This window comes from Perna viridis, chromosome 4, assembly GCF_037379345.1.
Source record: "Perna viridis isolate PV_CMFRI_1.1 ecotype Kerala chromosome 4, ASM3737934v1, whole genome shotgun sequence".
Lineage (NCBI taxonomy): Eukaryota > Metazoa > Mollusca > Bivalvia > Mytilida > Mytilidae > Perna > Perna viridis.
Genome location: NC_142448.1, coordinates 30523612 through 30543126, shown reverse-complemented (window position 1 = coordinate 30543126; position 19515 = coordinate 30523612). Strand labels below are relative to the sequence as shown.

Genomic DNA, 19515 nt, shown 5'->3' with positions numbered 1-19515 from the left:
ACAATAATAAAGAAACTGTTTTTACGCGACATAACGTATGAGGAATGTGGCTATTTATACTCAAATAACATAAGACTTTGTAAACAATACACTTCAATATAAATGTTTTATCCCTGATATCTCGATCAGTGGAAATATACAATATATCCTTGAACAGACTGCTTACGTCATTTTTGAAATATGTCACTTCCAACAGAACAATTTTGAGTAATTCGTGTTTCAGAATACCTATATATATATATAGGACAACGCTGAAGCTTCGTCTGTTTTAGAAAATAATTCCATATGAATACAAGTAAGTAATTGTATTATACAACCGATCAGACAAAGTCATGTTTACTCGTAGTCAGTCCATTTTAAAAGGAAAATCGCTTCGATACTGTATGTGTTCTGGTGGTATTCCATGCTAACACTTATGAAATCTATTAATGTAATTCATTATTTATCATTACACTAACAGGTTTTCGTACAAATTTTCGGTAATTTCCATTAAAAAAGTGATTTATTTTGTGTAATATAGTACAAAACAAAAATTAAATTCTTTATAAACCTAAAAGAACTAAGAGACTCCAACTAAAGGAAGATTACTTCATATTTTGACTTATTACAAGTTTCAGAAAAATATCATACCTCCCATTACACGCTTCTTTGATCTTTTCATACGATGTGTCATGCCTATCGATATTGATACTATCCTGATAATAACATGTCATTTCTATGGTTTGGCTGCATTGGTATGCCAGATTTGATACAATTTTATTTACTAATTCAGAAAACCTGTAAATCTTGTATTTTTTGGAGATATACGGGGGTATACTGATTGCTCCCTGCTCGATCCTTTCAATTAGAACATACGTCTTAACGTTTACTTTGTCTCCAATTACCTCGAATACACAATAAACTTTGATATCATCTAAAACAGAGCATATTTTGATTAGATAGTGACAGTTGAAACTTTTTCATGTCATTAAATGAAGATATGAAACTTTTGTATTTCCATATGAACGAAAAACCACTTGAAAAATCATCTAAATAAAATACTTTGTAACATATAAATTTCACAAACAATAAAACTAAGGTTAATATTTAAAAAATATACAACAGCAGTCAAAACAATTTTTGACGTCTAAAATGTGTTCCGCCAACAGATACATCCAATCGTAATTTAAAGATTTGTAGACTTAAGAGGCATTGGTTCTATCAAAACTTAACACTCTGCTCAAATTAATATCAAGGATCTTTCGATTTTGTTTTTCATTCTTTAGAAATTGAAGTGTTTTATACATCTTTTTTTATTCGTCATTTACTGAAACTTTCTCAAAGTGTCTTGTAATTTTGATATTTTACAAACAATAGAAGTATAATTTATATTTTCTAGAATAAATCAAAGCTATCAAAAACAAGTATCATATATTTCTATGCACCATGCACTGCAAGCTAGCATAAAATTGACCAAATTGTCAATTCTTATAGTTACACAAAGAACATAAAATAACAAAAATAATAGATACAAAGTAACAAGAGTAAATGAGCAACTCAGACTCCACTTCCAACCTGGAGCATGGACCAGGTGCACCGGTAGGATAAGCGTCCTCTGCTTTTCGAGAGACACCCACCGCATTGCTCATAAAAAGTCAAGTTCAGGGTAAACAAGAGAGGGAAGTAAAACTTTGACACGTTGAACAAATCAGTTTTCATGGTTCAGATGGCTACAATGTAACGATTCACGAGTTCATGATGACTTCAATTGAAGTAAATCTCATTAAAGTAATTGGTTATGATGTTTACCTCCATACATTTTGTACCAACACAATAAACCATAAACTGTCTGATTTCCTTTAAGTTTGTTACAAATAGATAATAATGTGCTAAGGCTATAGAATATGTACCTTTTCAACTAAAATCTATTCTGGCTTGGCTGTAAATTTACTTATCAAAATGAAGATTCGCTTAATTGTTTGGAAAATACAGTTGTAATAAGGTGTTAAAGTAAAAACTTGAATAATACATGTCACGAAGCATTCGATAATATTTCAAAGATAAATTCAATGCAATTTTGTAATTATGAAAAAAATATTTTTATTTAATATTCGTCTAGATCCTTACTATAGGGGTATGTTGTTTCCAAAACTTCCGATTAAACAAATACTTAAAATATAAAGCACCAATTGCTTTAACATAACATCAAATTTTAAATGAACAATTTAAAGTTGTCTTTCGATGTATCAATAGTGCCCTCTTAACTTGGTTACTCGTAGTTTGTAAACCAGGCCTTGAGATGGAATCCACAAGGACAGCGTAAGCGAGGAATGCCCAAAAACAACTCCTGGAGAAGATCAACAGAAGGCAAGACTTATGGTCAGATTGACAAGTTCGCCCAGGACCGATAAAAATGGATATCCTTCACAAACTAAATTTATCCTGCAAAGAATGAAAGGACTTAAGTCAATTAAGACTCGTAGTTCCAAATAAATATACCATTGTAATACACCTCTACCAGTTAAAAGTATTTCTGACCTGATAAATGTAATGTATATGTTCCATTTCTTCTAGCACCAACACTCCACCATTCTTCGCATGACTTATAAGTTTCACGATTTTGGCTACAAAGATCAACAACTGCATTTTGTGAAATAGAATATTCATCTTCGAAGAATTTTCCTGGGCAGTCTGCAATGCCATCACAAAAATGTTTCCAAGACAAGCAAGACCCATCAAAACATTGGAACGCATTTGTAGAGCATTCAGATCCTGAAAGAAAAAAATTAAAGAATTATAAACTTCAACAATTCATTTTGGGACAAAGAATAATTTTCTGTTCTTAGGACGTTCAGGATGAGAACATTATGTAATTGAGTGTATAATTTTATTAACAATAACCTTATCCATGCCTGTTTTCCATTAACTGACACGAACTAATTATCATTAAGTCTACTACAGGTTCCTTTGTCACATCGTGTGAAATGAATCATTTGGTTTGAACCAACAATGAGAAACGAATGTGTGATTTATGTGTAATGAATCATGAAGCACACTAAACCTGACAAGTCATACGACATGGATAAATTTATTTGACGCAGACAATTACTCAAACTCGAGCACTTGTTTTCATTTAATAGTTACTGACCACAGTTTCGTTCGTCAGAACCATCTATGCATTGCTTTACAGAATCACATTTTTGTCGTAGTGGTATACACTGCTTGTTGGAACACGTCCATTCATACTCGTTACACTCCGGCCACGCTATAAAAGTGCATAAAGAATAACATTCAATTTTACTCGCTAATTCTAAAACATTCTCCTGCCATGTAAACTATGGGGAAATTATATTTTCTAATTTTTTGTTAGAAGCATATGTATAAAAATGTGGACAAAATAAAATTGAAGATGATATTTTATTAATTGATGTGTCAAGTCTACAAAATTATAAGGAAAACTTGCATTTTTGATGCTTAACTTTTTTTTGAGAATTAATATTGCTAGTGCTTTACACTTTTGTGCCACGTCTTGTTTTTTTCTGATCTGCAATTTTATATGTTATATCTATTATTCAAAACACTACATTGTGTATTTCATTTGTTCATGTTCAGGTCACGTACTTAGGTTTTGACGTATTTTTAATGTCCCATTGTTGACGCTTCTGTATTGTTGCCGACGTTCAACGTTCTTGTCAAGAACATAAATGAATATCCATATACGTGCTTCATGATATATATAGATGGAGGGAAAATTGAATGTAACATTATGAATGACAATACATCAAATAACATGGAAAATTAAAGTACTATATAGAATTCACACAGCAAATTTTGGTAAAAAGAAAATAAATTTTAATTTCCTAATTCTCAAAAGACATATCGCAACTTTTTTTAGACAATTATGCTTGTGTACACAAAGATACCGTTCTAAGTGTTGTACCTATATTTTATGACTTACAACAATCATTTTCATCAGAGCCATCCTTACAATGCAAAACATGATCACAGTAATGTGTCCAATGAATACAACTTCTGTCGTCACACTGGAACTGATAATCACTGCAATCATTTGCTAAAACACAAAAAAAGAAAATAAATGAAAAAAGTTCTTAGATAAACCAGATATGTTTAAAGGATTATTTTCATTAATTTACTTTGAAACTTAATAATGTGGCTGTGTTTAACTCGAATTTTCAATACTCAATTAAGATCAACTAGATAATTCCTTTGTGAAGTCTGATTAACCGCAGAGCGTATTTGTCTCACTCTTTATATGAAAAAAAACAGCCATCCACGTCATTAAAACTTTTGTTATATAGATTGCGCTCTTATGTTTTTTTATTATTATTTTTATCTACCACATCACCTGTCATTTGCATACAAGTTATGTGACAATCACTTAGAAGCAGTATCAATTAAAGTCTTTTATTCAATTATGAGAAAAAAAGTAATTTGAATATCACTTTTATTTCAAAGAATGCGAAAAGGAAACTACAGACTGATAGCTGATATTTTTACCGAAAAAAGAATAAGTGAATTAACCCATTTATTATTTTAATGCAAGGGATTACTTTCCGTTAGAAGAGGAAACTTCTCCATGATTTTGGCTTAGTTACCTCATGGCTTATTTCTCATTAAACAGTTCGCAACCTCAACTAATTCAACTTACAATCTTGTAAATCGGAAACACTAATCTGCAATTCGGCGTAATGAATCACATAACAGAAGCACTAAATGTTGTAAATCGGAAACACTAATCTGCAATTCGGCGTAATGAATCACGTAACAGAAGCACTAAATGTTGACATTTAAGTTTTTTTTTTAATTTGACTTTAAGCCTTGACTTTGTTAAAGCAAACATGTATCTCTTCAGTGTAAATATAATTTTGAGCAGCTGGTTTTTTCTCTAAAACTTACTACAGATTATCACGTCGGATTTATCCGAACAATCTTGGAAAGAGTCACATACTGCAAATTCCGACACAATTTCGCCATTGTAGCAAACGTAATAACTAGTTCCCAATTCACTCGTCAGTGTTTGTCCTTCATATGTCATATTCCATATTGAATCTACAGGATCTGCATAGATGATTATGTTTTGAAATGATAATTAGGAATCAATCGTCATTGTTGATATGAAAGACATTTTATTGTGTCGAAATGATTTTTATTTTTTCAAAAACAGCACACTTAGAAATATTAAATTTTAAGGGATTTTTTTTCTATCTGAATGTATCATGCACTAGATAAGGATTTTTTTTCAAACATAGGTCCTATATTGAAAATCTTTAATTAAATTATGAAAGGTTGGTTACCTGTCATGATGTCAGAATCTAACTCGTTCTCACAAACTATAAACTGAATGCCTTTATAAGAACAAGGAATATCATGCCAATTCCGTATGTTATTAGCACTGTCAAAAGCCATTACTGCGCATCGTTCATCTAGAAATCCATCAGGCTGTGCTGGTTTATTTGGTGAACCTTCAAACCTAGAACAGATTCAAAACCAATGAAGACTTCGTTATACCCTACCGGTGCAAGTGTTTCTTTGTAGCTGTTGTTTTGGTTGTTTCATGTTTTTTTATTGTGTGCGTGTTTCTCGTCTTTTTCCTTTTAACATAATCTTTAGATTGCCGCTCGAATCTTGGTTCTCTTAAATACTCTTAACATACACGTATTATTGATGACTTAAAAACAAAAGCATTTCCATTCTAAATTCATACCAATGATTTTTATTGCTGTAATTGTACATTTGTTTGTATCTGGTATGTTTTCCAAAAGCAAGTAAGGTGTATGTGCTGTGTATGTTATTTTAGATTACATTTAATTTTTCTCCTTATACTCAGGTTACGAAATATTTTACCAAGATTCAATTATATATAGCAAAATGAATATTTGATGTTATATTACCATGCTGTATATACAACGGTTTCTCCATTTGTCCAGCGAATGTCTGTATACAGTTGGGACAAACTGTGTTTAACCAGGCCTATATTAAAATGTTTTACTTCAATTACTTTTTGTAAAATCTATTTATGCTGCATGATTTGCATGAGCTTAAACTAGGTACTTCAGATGTATGCGTTATCAGTAAATTAGAACATGTCTATTAACAATTAAACAAACCTTTAAATGATCGAATTTTTCAACGGGACAAACGTTGGCTACCCAAAGCATTATCAACATAAAGGTCGCGAATTGTTCACATTAATCATTAAATTTATAAGCCCTATTATATTTTAAACAAAATGTGTTGTAAAGCCTCATTTATATATTATTCTAAAGTTTAAATGATGTCGATGATATGATGTAACTCGTAACCGGAAAGTATCATTATTTTTATTTTAACTGTAAAAAACATAAATTGGATTATACCTATGTGAACCTTGAAATCAGTTCCAGGTATTATTGATGCTAAAAATATCAACTTGGAAAAAAGGAATTTCATTTCCTTCTCAGATCCAATGGATACCAAATGACTGCCATCGTTCTGACATCTTTTCTCGGCTTGTTGATGATCGGCTAAGTCATTCAAAAATGCGTAACAACTCTCCTCAAACCGTTGCTGACCTGGCTTACAACCTTCAAAAATCATCGTAATATAACCTTATGGAGTTCAACTGAAACTGTTTTTAATATAAAAAAAACCAACGACGCAAAGACGTACAATAAACTAATGGAAAAACGAAAATTATTATGCAGTTGATATTGATACAGTGTAGCTGTATATCCTTGAAGGGCATATTTAAAAAAGGCTTTTTTTTTTTTCAAAAAAGTGATAAACAGGCCTTATATGTGAAGTGATATAATTCTTGATAACGGATTGGCATTCAATTTTTTTAGACTGATTCTCGTCTTTCAATTTCAATCGATCGGGCGTCAAATCGCGACAAATCCGTCATTGTGTTAAGTTTTGTTATAATAACCGGTTGAAACATCGTTAACCATTGCAATTAGTTCTCCACCTCCAGTCTTCCTTACATATCATTATGATTTATACTTACGCTCATTTGAATAGGTCTCGGTCCATTCGAACCGTTTTGCTTCGTAACGACCAAAGAAACCCCGACCACCTACTTCACTTCCTCCCCGGAATTCCACATCCATTACATGCCAGCTTGATTTCACACTCGTGTACGGCATTGTTATAAAACGGCCCAATGATCCAGACCGATGTCCCATTTTATCTGAGTCGAAGACCTCTATATAAGCGTCAGTTTTTGTAAAGTCAGGAGTATTAAAATCAATGAAATATAATTCAATATACTGGCCATGATATACTCTTATTTTCCACGTGTTTAACTCTGAAGAGGTCAACATCGATGGATACAGGTAAGAAGAGAGGAAGGCAGACACTGATGTACACTCGGCATAAACGGAAGCATCAATTCCACATCCCGGATAATCTAGTAATATAGACCAAAATCACAAACTAGAAAAATGAATATACAAAGTACAGAATACTACGGAAGCCCTAAAGTGTCATTTGAAAAAAAGCCCCGTTGCAGGTCCGGGTGTCAGAAGAATAGGCCTGCAGTAGCGCTAAGTTCGTCGTAAAAGGCGACTAAATAGTGCTCAGAACCCTAGCCGGGGGCTAGGCGCTCTGTCCACAGAGCAACTGGAATGTGTGCCCCAGGTGGTGGAATGGGGTACCCCTGGCGTATTACATACTGGGGTTGTCAGGCTATAATACGGAAAACCTGACCGCAAACCATAGTGGTGCACCGTGTTGGGAAAGATGCCACGTTCCTCGCACGTTAAAGAACCCTGCTGTGGTATTCGATAGGAGTAGGAACCTTTGCGCTCCGCCACAGGAGCTAAATTGCCCGACCCTATCCATCCCTCACTTTTATCTTGTGGCTATCAAAATTTGTCGACCCTGTTATCCTTGTGTCCCATTCCTTCTTTCATTTCATCATTTCATGTTCATTTTATCATCCCATTTCATGTCCATCGCCTGAATATAGCTGAAATATTGCAGCTCGGGCGTTAAACCCCAACAATCAATCATCAATCATTTGAAAAAAAATAAAATAAAATATGTCGAATTTACGACATTTTGTCGTAATAACGACATAGCTAAGTCGAAACTACGATGTATCATGTCATAATTAAGACAAACGTTGTCAAAATAACTACAAACTAACTGTTTATGCTTATTTTTTTTTATCGAAGACAAATATTGGTGGTATCTTTGAATGAAAAACATTCTTACCGACATTTTCATACTGAATTTGATACATCAGTTCCTCTGATGATCTGTACTGGAAACAGGTTGTCAAGTCGATGATGGTAGTATGTGTTGCAGAAATAAAGGATGCATATCTATATCTATTCTGATTTTCATTGGTAATCGTAATATTGTTACTAGTGCCAACATTTATAGCTAATTTATCCTGGCAATAACTCGGATTAATATCTAGATTTCCAATCTGAAAAAAAATTATCATGCTATACAAATCTGATGATACTTCAGTTAAATACAAAATAATTACAATATACTTAATATTAAACCCTCTTTTGTTTGCAGTTCATTAAGGCTCATATGTCTTTTAGGATGTATTTCTGATCAACAAAAATTAAGTCTTGCTTTTAATTTAAGAACCTTTTTAATATCGAAGAAGTTATGCGATATAACATAGTTTGGGGACAGTCTACGCTTCATTGAACGGTTTATGAACAAGCATAACTTGTACCAAGTAACATATGTTGTCAAATCGGAAAGCATATAACATATTAAATGGATACCAGCATTCACCTGTTTTCTTTAATCACATAAAATTACATAAAATTATCATGTTACAATATTATCAGAAAGTTAAGGGACACAATAATCTCTTGATTTACTTCTACATGCTCATTTTCTTCAGGTTGAACAGGATGAAAGAAAATAGGATAAACGAATGGAAAAATTGAAAAAATTTAGTATTACTATGATAACTAATTATTACATGGGTGTGCGGAACTTGTTCACGATTTAAATAAAACTTCAAAAAGTTTCATTTTTCATCTCAATATACACTGCACTCAGGCTATGTTTTAATTGTAAAAAGTGCATATAACTTATTGTTTTTTTTTTCAAAACATACGTTATTCATAATTCATTTAATATTTTCTTACTGGTGGAAGTATTATATCTGAATAAAAATGTTTTGCTGCTCGGTTTTTATTTATTCATTTCTTAATACAGTGCAATGCTTTTACGCTTTTTCGTCTGTGTTAATAGATCTTTTACATATTTCCGATTTTGATCTCTGTTTTATCCGACGCAGTCGCTAAAGTTTTGCTTTTTACCCTTTGACCTTAAAGACGCTCTTCCAAGGAAACGCAAGTCACTTGATCGCAAATCTGTTCCCCGATTGGCTAAATACTGATAACTTACTGGCGTTCGAAAAAAAAACTATCGAAACATGAAATTGCTGTCATGTGTTATTTCCTGAATGAAATGTAGAAACTTTCAAGTAAAAAGAATAAAAATAATGCGTCGGCTATCTTTTTTAAAGATAGTACTTTTGATAGTTTGATTTTGAGCAAAAGGGAAGAATTTCTCCATCCCGACAGACTGATTGACTGTCAGATTTTGAACAATGGTCAGCAGAAGACTTCAAAATTCAAATATTTGACATATTGGAGCAATATTATTTCAAACCGTAGAGCTGCTTAATGAAGTGAAGATGATTAAGTTTCAAAGAAAATTTATTTTTCTTCCTTTCCCCATGAAGATCAGCAACCAGGTTGTCGTGTGTTGGTTGGTTATGTCCATTTAAAAAACTTGGCTTGCATTCCGTAAATATGAAAAACAGCTATTCTCCTTATTAGTAGGAACATTGTATTTTGTATGTGGTAAAATCTTTGTTGAATAAATATATAATTAAACATTCTAGGTACCTGTCTTAAATATGATTCTGTAGCTGTTTTTGATAGAGAAACGTAGACGATTGTCAGTTTAATAAACATTTTTTGCCCATTTATTTCGAATCGCATTTTTATTCCTCTTGGGTAATTTGATGGAAACATTGGCGAATGCAACATCCCACTTCCCGTCGATTGGAGCACATGGACATTCTTTGACAAGGAACTAGGTGTTGGAAAATTATCTGTTACGCATAAAAAGTCGTGTACAATTATATTGTAGGCAATAATAAATGTTCGGTTTTATTTTGTCCATTTTTAATTTGTTTTACTTTCATTTTTATTATTATTATTATTATTATTATTATTATTATTGGTTTTGTTTGTTTATTTCTTACTTTTGTTTTGTTTTTGTTTTTGTTTTTGTTTTTGTTTGTTTGGTTTGGTTTTTTTTTTTTTTTTTTGGTTTTTTTATAATTTAGAGTTAAACCACAATGACTGATAATTTATTTGGTGATGATACGTATAATTCAGCATATATGATAATATCTAAAGGTTGTAATCAGTTTGTCTCCCTTTTTTTAATCCAGTTATTTCGTCTGGTGTCAATTTCACAAATACTCGTAATAGTACAGTTGTTCGTAACTTTTGACTCAAAAATATGCATTGCGACTTTTATACTTACAATGAAATTTATTTAGTGAAAAAGTCCAATATAAACATAACAAAAGTTATGTTTCAACTTTACTGTAACGAACAATAAAAAATATTTTGGATATTTTCACATATCTTAATTTAAATGTCTGGCACACAAAAAAATACAAAAAAAGTACTACTCACAAAGTATAATTTTGTAAGGAACTTTTTATATTGTCTAATCAGCTCTTGGCTTGATATACGACTTCAGTATATACATATACCGCTTTCTTGCTTTTTTTAGGGCAAACAAAGCAGTTCTTAAAAGACCACAGAAGATATGGACAATATTTGATATACATGCAAGTATCAACATTCATTAATGTAATCACAAATCTTCCATCATTATTTTTGGAAAATACAAATTTATTTGTATGTTTAGAAAAAAAATGTGTCGAAGAAAAACATGTATCCTATTTAGTTAAGTTAACTAATTGTAACCATACTTGCTAAACAAAGTTGTTCTGACACGACAGTATTGTCGTCTGCTACTCTCTGCCAAAGATGACTAAAATGCCTGTTGTACATTGAAACGTTGAATAGACAACACATGTTAGTATTGTTGTCATACGAATTTCCAAGAAAACCGTTTGTAACTGTTTTATTCTGACATTCCAATATAGAATTGGCATCGTTTTTACAATGTAGTCCAATGTTTTCACTAACATTCATGTTCCGAATACTTGCAAAACCAAAATCGAGAATTTTATTTGATCTATTAGCATCACTGCAATGTGTTGCGCGGCTGACTGAAATACATGCATAAGAAAATGATACAAAAGACTTTTAAAACATAATTTTCTTTAGGGATTAAATTTCGTTAGTGTTGCTGATAAGAGTTTTCTAAAATTTAGCCTTAATGAAAGAGTAATTAAGGGAACCAAGGTTATAGCGGTAATCAAAAGAATGTAATCCAGGGACAAAGACCAGACATGGAAAACAGACTTACACAACAAAGAACATAAAGTAACTAAAATCATACATACAAAGTAACAAAAGTAAATGAGCAACTCGGACTCCATTAAAAACTGGGAGCATGGACCATGTGCACCGGTAGGGTAAGCGTCCTCTGCTTTTCTAGAAACACCCGCCGAGTTTCTCATAAAAAGTCAAGTCCGGGGTAGACAAACGAGGAAAGGAAAACTATGACCCGTTGAATAAATCAGTTTTTTATGGTGCTGATAACCATCCACGAGTTCATGATGACGATCATAAAACTTCTGTAGTGATGACTTCAATCTTGTAGCAACATAACCCTGTTTCAGAAGCCTATTTCTTAGAGTTCTTGCGCGATACAAAAAGTTTGCGTAGTTTCGGCAAGCTCTGACATAACATATGAGTTGTGATATGAACACTCCATACGCAGGAGCCGAAGGGATGTTGCCACCGATGAAAGGAAAGTTGATGAAAGTTGATGAAAAAGAGTAATCAAGGGAACCAAGGTTCTAGCGGAAATCAAAAGAAAGCAAACCAGACCAAACATGGATAGCAGACATACACAACAAAGAACATTAAGTAACTAAAATAAAACATACAAAATAACTAAAGCAAATGAGCAACCCAGACTCCACTAAACTGGGAGCATGGACCTGGAGCACGGGTAGGGTAAGCATCCGATGCTTTTCTAGAAACACCCGCCGAGTTGCTCATAAAAAAGTCAAGTGCTTTTAGACGAAAGAGGAAAGGCGAACTATGACACAATGAACAAATCAATTTTCATGGTGCAGATGGATACCTTTTTACGACCCACGATTTTATGATGGCGACTATAAAACTTCTGTAGTGATGACTTCATTCTTGAAGAAAAAAAATGTTTTATTAATCTTCAAAACACTAAAATTGATTTGATCCCCACGAAACTAGTAAATGTTAAAAGAAACTCAAAACCACCAAAAGTTTTAATCAAACCGATTACTGTTTTAAATATATCAAAATGTGATCTAATTATTATAAAGAATAATTAAGGGAACCAAAGTTATAGCGGTAACCAAAAGAATGCATTGCTGGGACAAAGACCAAACATGGATAGCAGACATACACAACAAAGAACATTAACTAACTAAAATAAAACATACAAAGTAACAAAAGTAAATGAGCAACTCGGACTCCACTAAAAACTGGGAGCATGGACCAGGTGCACCGGTAGGGTAAGCGTTCTCTGCATTTCTAGAATGAATGGAATGAAAACTATTCTAACACACTTTAAAATGCTCTTATGAAATAAGGCGCGCGTTTTAAAAATGAAATATCTAATTAAACTTTCCTATCCAGATTATCATAGTTAAACTCTCAATTGGTCTTTTATCTGCTTCCTTTTTGTTGTATTATGTCATTTGTTCCAGTGCTGATATGTCGCCATTATTTTTTCTAAGTTGAAATATCATACACTGTATATGCAAGAGTAATCAAGGGAACCAAAGTGATAGCGGTAATCAAAAGAATATAATCCAGGGAAAAAAACCAGACATGGAAAACAGACATACACAACAAGGAACATAAAGTAAATAAAATAGTTCTTTATAGTTCTAGTAACACAGTAACAACAAATGGTACAATCGAAGTCAAGATTTGACCTTGTAACCTCCATTACATGTTATGTTAAAATTTCAAGATACATATTGCTCGTTTGGTGTAAGGCATCAAGCAATTGTATATGTTTTATAGTTCATTTATATTTGTAAAAACCTTGTAGAATAAAACATTCCATGACCTTCACAATTAAGAACTGCTTATACTATATCAAAGATCACAACTTACAGTACACTGGACATCCAACAAGTTCTATTTTCATACAAGCTCTAGGGTCTTGTAAGTCTACAACCCGAATCTTTACATATCGAGTGATCAAACTTTCCCAAAACCAGAACTTCTGCAAGCTGTACACACTCAATCCCGTATTTACTCTGAAAACCTGAAACAATACAAGCAAGATAAAAGTGCGATAAAGAACAATTTGTTATCATTTGCGTTTTTGTTTTCATGATTTCAAATACATCACAAAACTTTACACAAAATCTTTGTAACTGAAGCATTCAGACGCTGTGTCTTGTGTTTTTTTGTCAAATTTAAATAATTCATTAGTTAAACCCATTTGAACATACTGATGTTGTGCTTTTACTCACATTTATAGCTTTGTTGCGGAAAATTTTGAACCTACCTTCGGCTGTTCATTTTCTTCTGTGTAGAAAGACAAGTTTGTTTTTTTAACTCCATACTCAATGATAAATTTGTTGATAAAAACTTGATGTTCCTGTTGGTGCCAACCATGCAATACTACTGCCTGGACATTTGTCGGAACAATTAAATCAATCTGAAATATTTTATTTATATTTGTGTAGAAAAACCCGTGAGCATTTGTTTCTCCTTTTATAAATTTAATCGTAAAACCATGTATATTTTCATTTTATTTCTGATGACTAAATTTACTCTACTTACTTTTTGGAGGCCTTTTAAGTAAATATTCTTGTTCTTATTAAAAGGGGAAAAAGACAATGTTAAACTTAAAAAAATAAGTGTGCAACTTTTTATACCTTGTTCACGTTATTATGATGATGAGCTTTTTGACAATTAATCAATATTTTGTTCTATAAATCTATTCACGTAAAGCCCCAACCTTAAATTGCTTACTGAAAGTGTTTCTTGATAGAGATAAAAACAACAACTTAAGTATTTCTTTTAAAATAAATCTTTGAAAAATATTAAGTGTCAGTCCCTGTAAGAATCAGGCAGTGGGTGAAACATGGCATGAACAATTTGCAGTGTAATTCGACTATTTGCACCATCAGAATCAATGAAAACAGACAATATTATCCATATCAAGCTGGACAATTGAGTTAGAATTTCATTGAAATGCCCTTAAGATGAACATTTCAAGGGCAGATAACTTTTTTCTTCTCTTTTCTGAAATTCAATTGAAAAATTTCGAACAAATCCAATGATTAAGAGAACAAAAATGGCCTTTTGAAATGAAGAAAGCATCCTTGAGTGAAAGCATATTGTCAGATCAGTAGGGTTTTGACATGCATGTTTCTGATTTTTTCCAATTTTGCCTGCTTTTTAAATTAAAACACTTTTACTTAAGATTCAAATTCATTTTAATTACTTTATTAGTTATAACAAAATTTCGATTATACGAGTGAAAATAACAGTGTTTAAATAAAAGATATTGTTTGTTATATGTTACGTCTATCGGCAAATTTATCAACACTTTCATTTTTTTTCATTATGTTTTATCTTGTATAAGTTAATTCAAGATGGAACATGCCTTCTGATTGGATAAAATATTTTGTATATCATCTCACAGACCAATTTTGTTACGTGACTGTGACCTCATCAACCTTTATTGCTGATTAAATTTTGATAATAGATTTAAATTAAAAAGAATGGCGGTTCTATTTTTTCGGTCTTTTTCGAAATAACCTCAATGTCCGTGGCGCAGACTTGACCACAAAAAAGCCATTCCAACAATTTCCCGATGTAAGGATGGAAACTGTCATAAAAGGATCTGAATAAACGATGTTACTTCTTTGGGAGAAACCCAGTTATAAAGGCACCCTCATGAGAGCGAAGGAATAGGATCAGCGAGTAAACAGAATAAAGGAAGGTTGACGACACAGAATGAGAGGCCATTGCTTTTTTTATCAAATAGTCTGTTGAAAAACACATCCATCACAGTGGACAAATATGTAATCGGTCAAAAAACCCAGTCTTTTCACATTTTAATCGGTATATCAAGAAAATGAAATATGAGCCTCTATAATTATACAAAAGGTTTTGAAAAAAACGCTATCCATACTCTGTGCTGCTATCCAAAACAGCATCAAGGTTGATTTTATAACGCACTTAGTTTTAACTTTTCTTTCGATCATAATGATTTAAACCTTTGTACACATACCATAAACCAAGGTTGTTTGTCACTTTCGTGTGAACACCACCCTTGTGTTCCGTGCAGTGCCCGTATGTGTGGTATATCTTTTTGATTGGATGATGATTCGAATTGGAATTCTTTAATGTCTCCAGATATCATTCCTAAATATTGTCCACAACCAGTTCCTAAAATGTAGACTTCAGCCTATCTACAATATTGAAATGTAGGGCAGAATACTACCCATATTTATATTGTAATTTCGACATGTTCTACTTCAAAATGTTGTTTATGGTGGGTTTTTTTAAATTTTGTTTTGTTTGCTGCTTTATTTAGCAGAGGATACGTGAGGAGCGTTTAATTACTAGGGTATTTCCATCATATACTCTATAGTCGTCATCCACATCAGAACATAGGCACCTAAATTATTTCGTATTAATTTCTGCATTACAATATTCCTTTTAAATATGGGTTAAATTATTGAAACTGTATTTCTAAAGGTTATTTTGTGCAAATGATTCAAAATTGAATTAAGTGAATTCCAAGGAAGGAAGTACCATTATTTATGTAAAAAAACAATATACTACTCCTGAAACGGAGAACTTATTTTCATGCGAAGTATGTACTAATTGCTATTCAAATGAGTTCAAATATCAATGTACAATTCTCCAAAGAAGCATCGTTTCAGGGAAACAACACATACGTTAATATGATAAAAGTGTTTTAAGGAGTAATCAAGGAAACCAAGATTCTGGCGGAAATTATAAAAATGTTATATAGTGAATACTACCAGACATGGAAAGCAGACAAACACAACAAAGGACATAAAATAACCGAAATAATACATATCAAGCAAGAAAGGTAAATGAGCAACTCGGACTCCATTAAAAACTAGAAGCATGGACCACGTGCATCGGTAGTGCATAAAAAAAACCGGAGTAAACAAAAGAGGAAAGGAAACCATGACACGTTGAACAAAACTGTTTTATGGTGCAGATGGATCACCGTAACGATCCACGACTACATGATAACGACCATAAAACTTCTATAATGATGACTTCAATCTTTTAACAACATAACTCTGTTCCAGAAGCCTAATTATAAGTTAGAAGTCTAATGCGATTCCAAACATCTGCGTAGTTACGGCAAGCTATGGCATAACGTATGATTGTGATATAAAAACTCCATACGCAGGTGCTGAAGGGTGTTGCCACAGATGAATGGAAAGTTGACAATAAGGAATGAAAAGTCATCGCATTTATCATATAGTTGGGTCAATAGCTTTCCTATACCATCAATCTCTAAGTTTAGGTCAAGATATGAGGCTGACTTTACCATGTCTGTAGTAGCGGTAGGACATACCTTAAAATTCTAGTAGATAAATTTTCCTAGTTTTATTGAAGATTACATTGAATGAACATACTTAGGAATTTCATTGTAAAAACATAGATCCTCGATCTTGATTTCGTGATAATTGAGCTTTGAAAAAGGTAATTATATATGGTCTTTGTAGGGAATTTCACTATTTTGCAAACTTTAAAAACAACTTGTAGATAGAATTTCTTTTAACTTTATATTAAGAACACATAATTGACATTCTGTCATTTTTCAAAAAGAAAATTGGGGGTAACCAAACTGTTTTTCTTTTAATGTCTTCTTTCAATATATAAAATTCTCATTACTTTTCTATAGAACATATTTCCGCCAATTGTCTTTCCTAAAAATAGGCTCTGTACAATTAATGTTTGTAATTTTATCATACAGTTTTTTTATGTCAAAAATTCTTTTGAAATATTTTAGATATGCTGTTTCTACATCCTTGTAAATATTGTTCGTTCATTAAATAACATATGTTTATGTGGTTTTGTAAGATGGAAGAAATGAATACGCATGTGTAATAGGTATAAAACTTAAGTACTTGTTTAAGTTGTTGTCGTTAATGTTTCTGGTGCCTTTTTCACTGTCTTGTAAATTTGCCTCGCATATGTCTCTCAATTTCTTGGTTTTGACAAAAGGAGTGTCCTTTTTTATATTGTATCATTTTTGCAATGCCAATTTAATCTTTTCATTTATACTTCACAGACACTTATGAAGAACAACTTTCAATATGTAAATGCTTACCAACAAAGTTTCTAACACAACTTACTTTCTCCATACACTTTGATGGAGTGTATGCTTTGAAGAGAATATGCCTCATCGTTCTCCAAGACCAATGTTATGTATTGTCCTGTTATTGGACGACGACAAACAAAATTATCGGAGTGATACAAAAAACTTCCAAAGAAACATGCCCGAGCCCCTCTATTGGTGAAATCCCACTGTTTCATACTAACGTATATTCCGCATAAAACAAAATATCCGGAGAAATTAGCTATGAAAAGACAAAATGTTTATTGAAGATGAATAAAGGTTAATCTAATTGGTTCAGTATAGTATATATTACATATTTATGGTTATGTTGATTTTAAATTGCCTGACAGTTTTCCGTAATTTTAAATGAACGGCTGTTGTGAATCAATTTATGATCAAAGCGGTAAAGTAATTTCTATATTCAAATGAAATTATATTCGCTTAGAATTAACCACTTTTGAAAAAAAAGAAATTGTAAGAAATAAAAGCTGTATCTGAATTGTTCATTGGTATATCAACGCACTTACAAACAAATATGAAACCCTCAGGTGTCGATTATTGTGTGAGTATGTTGGTCTCGTTCATACACATAACCTCGATCACCTCGACTCTATCATTTATCATTATAAAACCTTTATTGCATAGAAATGAAATGAAAGGACAAGTAAAAGAGAATATTTAAGAACGGGAATTTTAAATTTTATAAGATTCTATTACTAACGTTAATAAAAGGACGCGTTAGTGTCTCACATTCAGGGGTTCACGCACCTTAATGATAAAAAAAATATCCAAGGCACTGAAACCAAATTTTAAAATAACTTGGTTTAAATAAGCATATTCATAGAATCTGAAAGAAATTTATGCCAATTCTAAAACGATAATAAAGCCAGTTTGATAAACTATATGTTTACAAAGCGTACTTTTATATAGTAAGTTCCTATATATCAATGCTGTAATCTTACTATATGTCGTATGACTAATGATATTTTAAAATTCTATAATTAAACAGAAGTGCGAATTTCGATTTCTAAATTTTCCCTAAATGTGTCATCTTCGCAATACGTCAGGATAAGGGTGAAAACGAAATTACCGAAAACTAATTCGATCCATAATCAAGTCCAAAATATATCCGACAATGAATTTAAAGAAGACCTAACGCATGTTAAATGGAAAAACCAAAGATTGTCAAAATGTAGTAAAAATATATATTGAAATTAATGATGTTATCCTTGCAACTGTTGATGTATCCTTGGTCTTGTCATATAGATGTTTTAGCTGAGAAGATATCGAAAAAAAAACGGTGTGTTACGTAGATTAAAAGGTTTCATGTCTAGCAATGTTTTACTTAAGGTTTATAACTGTAGTTTTTCTTTATTTTAATCACTGTTGTACTATTTGGTCTAATATAGCTAATATTGATAAGATTTTTAAACTTCAAAAAAGAACAGCACAGAAATTTTAAATGAGCATACTGTCATGATTCCATCTATTACACTTTTTAATAAACTTAAACGGATGGCTATGCCTGATTATTTTTTATATAGAAAGACAATTTTAGTTTTCAAGTCCATGAATCTATTGGTCCCAGAATATTTAATTGTATTTAGATATGTTCATTAAATCAGTGTGAGATCCACCAGACAGAACAATCAAAATTTATTGTACGTTCCAAAATGTAAAACAGAATGTTATAAGCGCTCTTTAATTATATCTGGTAGCTATATGTGGAATGAGCTGAGGGATGATTTTAAAAAATGTTCAACTGTAGATCCTTAAAAAAAAGTACTTTGCATAATTAAAGTGTATATCACCTGTATCACTTTTTAAAGTTCTATTGTCGTGTAAGTTTAATTTGATTTAATGGCAATTTTATAATTTATGTTGTAATAATGTATATATTACACTACAATATTGTAAACTAGATATGTAACTAAATATGTCATCATGGTTAAATAAATGATATTATTATTATCATTATTATTATTATTAAAT

General features: G+C 31.9%; 1 protein-coding gene across 1 annotated transcript in view; it reads right to left on the bottom strand.

Moving 5' to 3' along the window:
• LOC148619707 (uncharacterized) overlaps positions 1-17726 on the bottom strand; it is a 28114-nt gene extending 10388 nt beyond the window's left edge. The window contains exons 1-15 of the mRNA XM_088577052.1: positions 17540-17726; positions 15424-15581; positions 13687-13839; positions 13287-13440; positions 10976-11278; positions 9870-10117; positions 8197-8413; positions 6986-7387; positions 6454-6563; positions 5906-5970; positions 5295-5470; positions 4897-5058; positions 3938-4051; positions 3128-3244; positions 2518-2751 (exon numbers count right to left, since the gene is read on the bottom strand). Coding sequence (XP_088433178.1) covers positions 2518-2751; positions 3128-3244; positions 3938-4051; positions 4897-5058; positions 5295-5470; positions 5906-5970; positions 6454-6563; positions 6986-7387; positions 8197-8413; positions 9870-10117; positions 10976-11278; positions 13287-13440; positions 13687-13839; positions 15424-15581; positions 17540-17720 — 2794 coding nt within the window. The 5' untranslated portion in view covers positions 17721-17726. The remainder of the gene's footprint in view (positions 1-2517; positions 2752-3127; positions 3245-3937; positions 4052-4896; positions 5059-5294; positions 5471-5905; positions 5971-6453; positions 6564-6985; positions 7388-8196; positions 8414-9869; positions 10118-10975; positions 11279-13286; positions 13441-13686; positions 13840-15423; positions 15582-17539) is intronic.
• Between the last annotated feature and the right edge of the window lie 1789 nt (positions 17727-19515).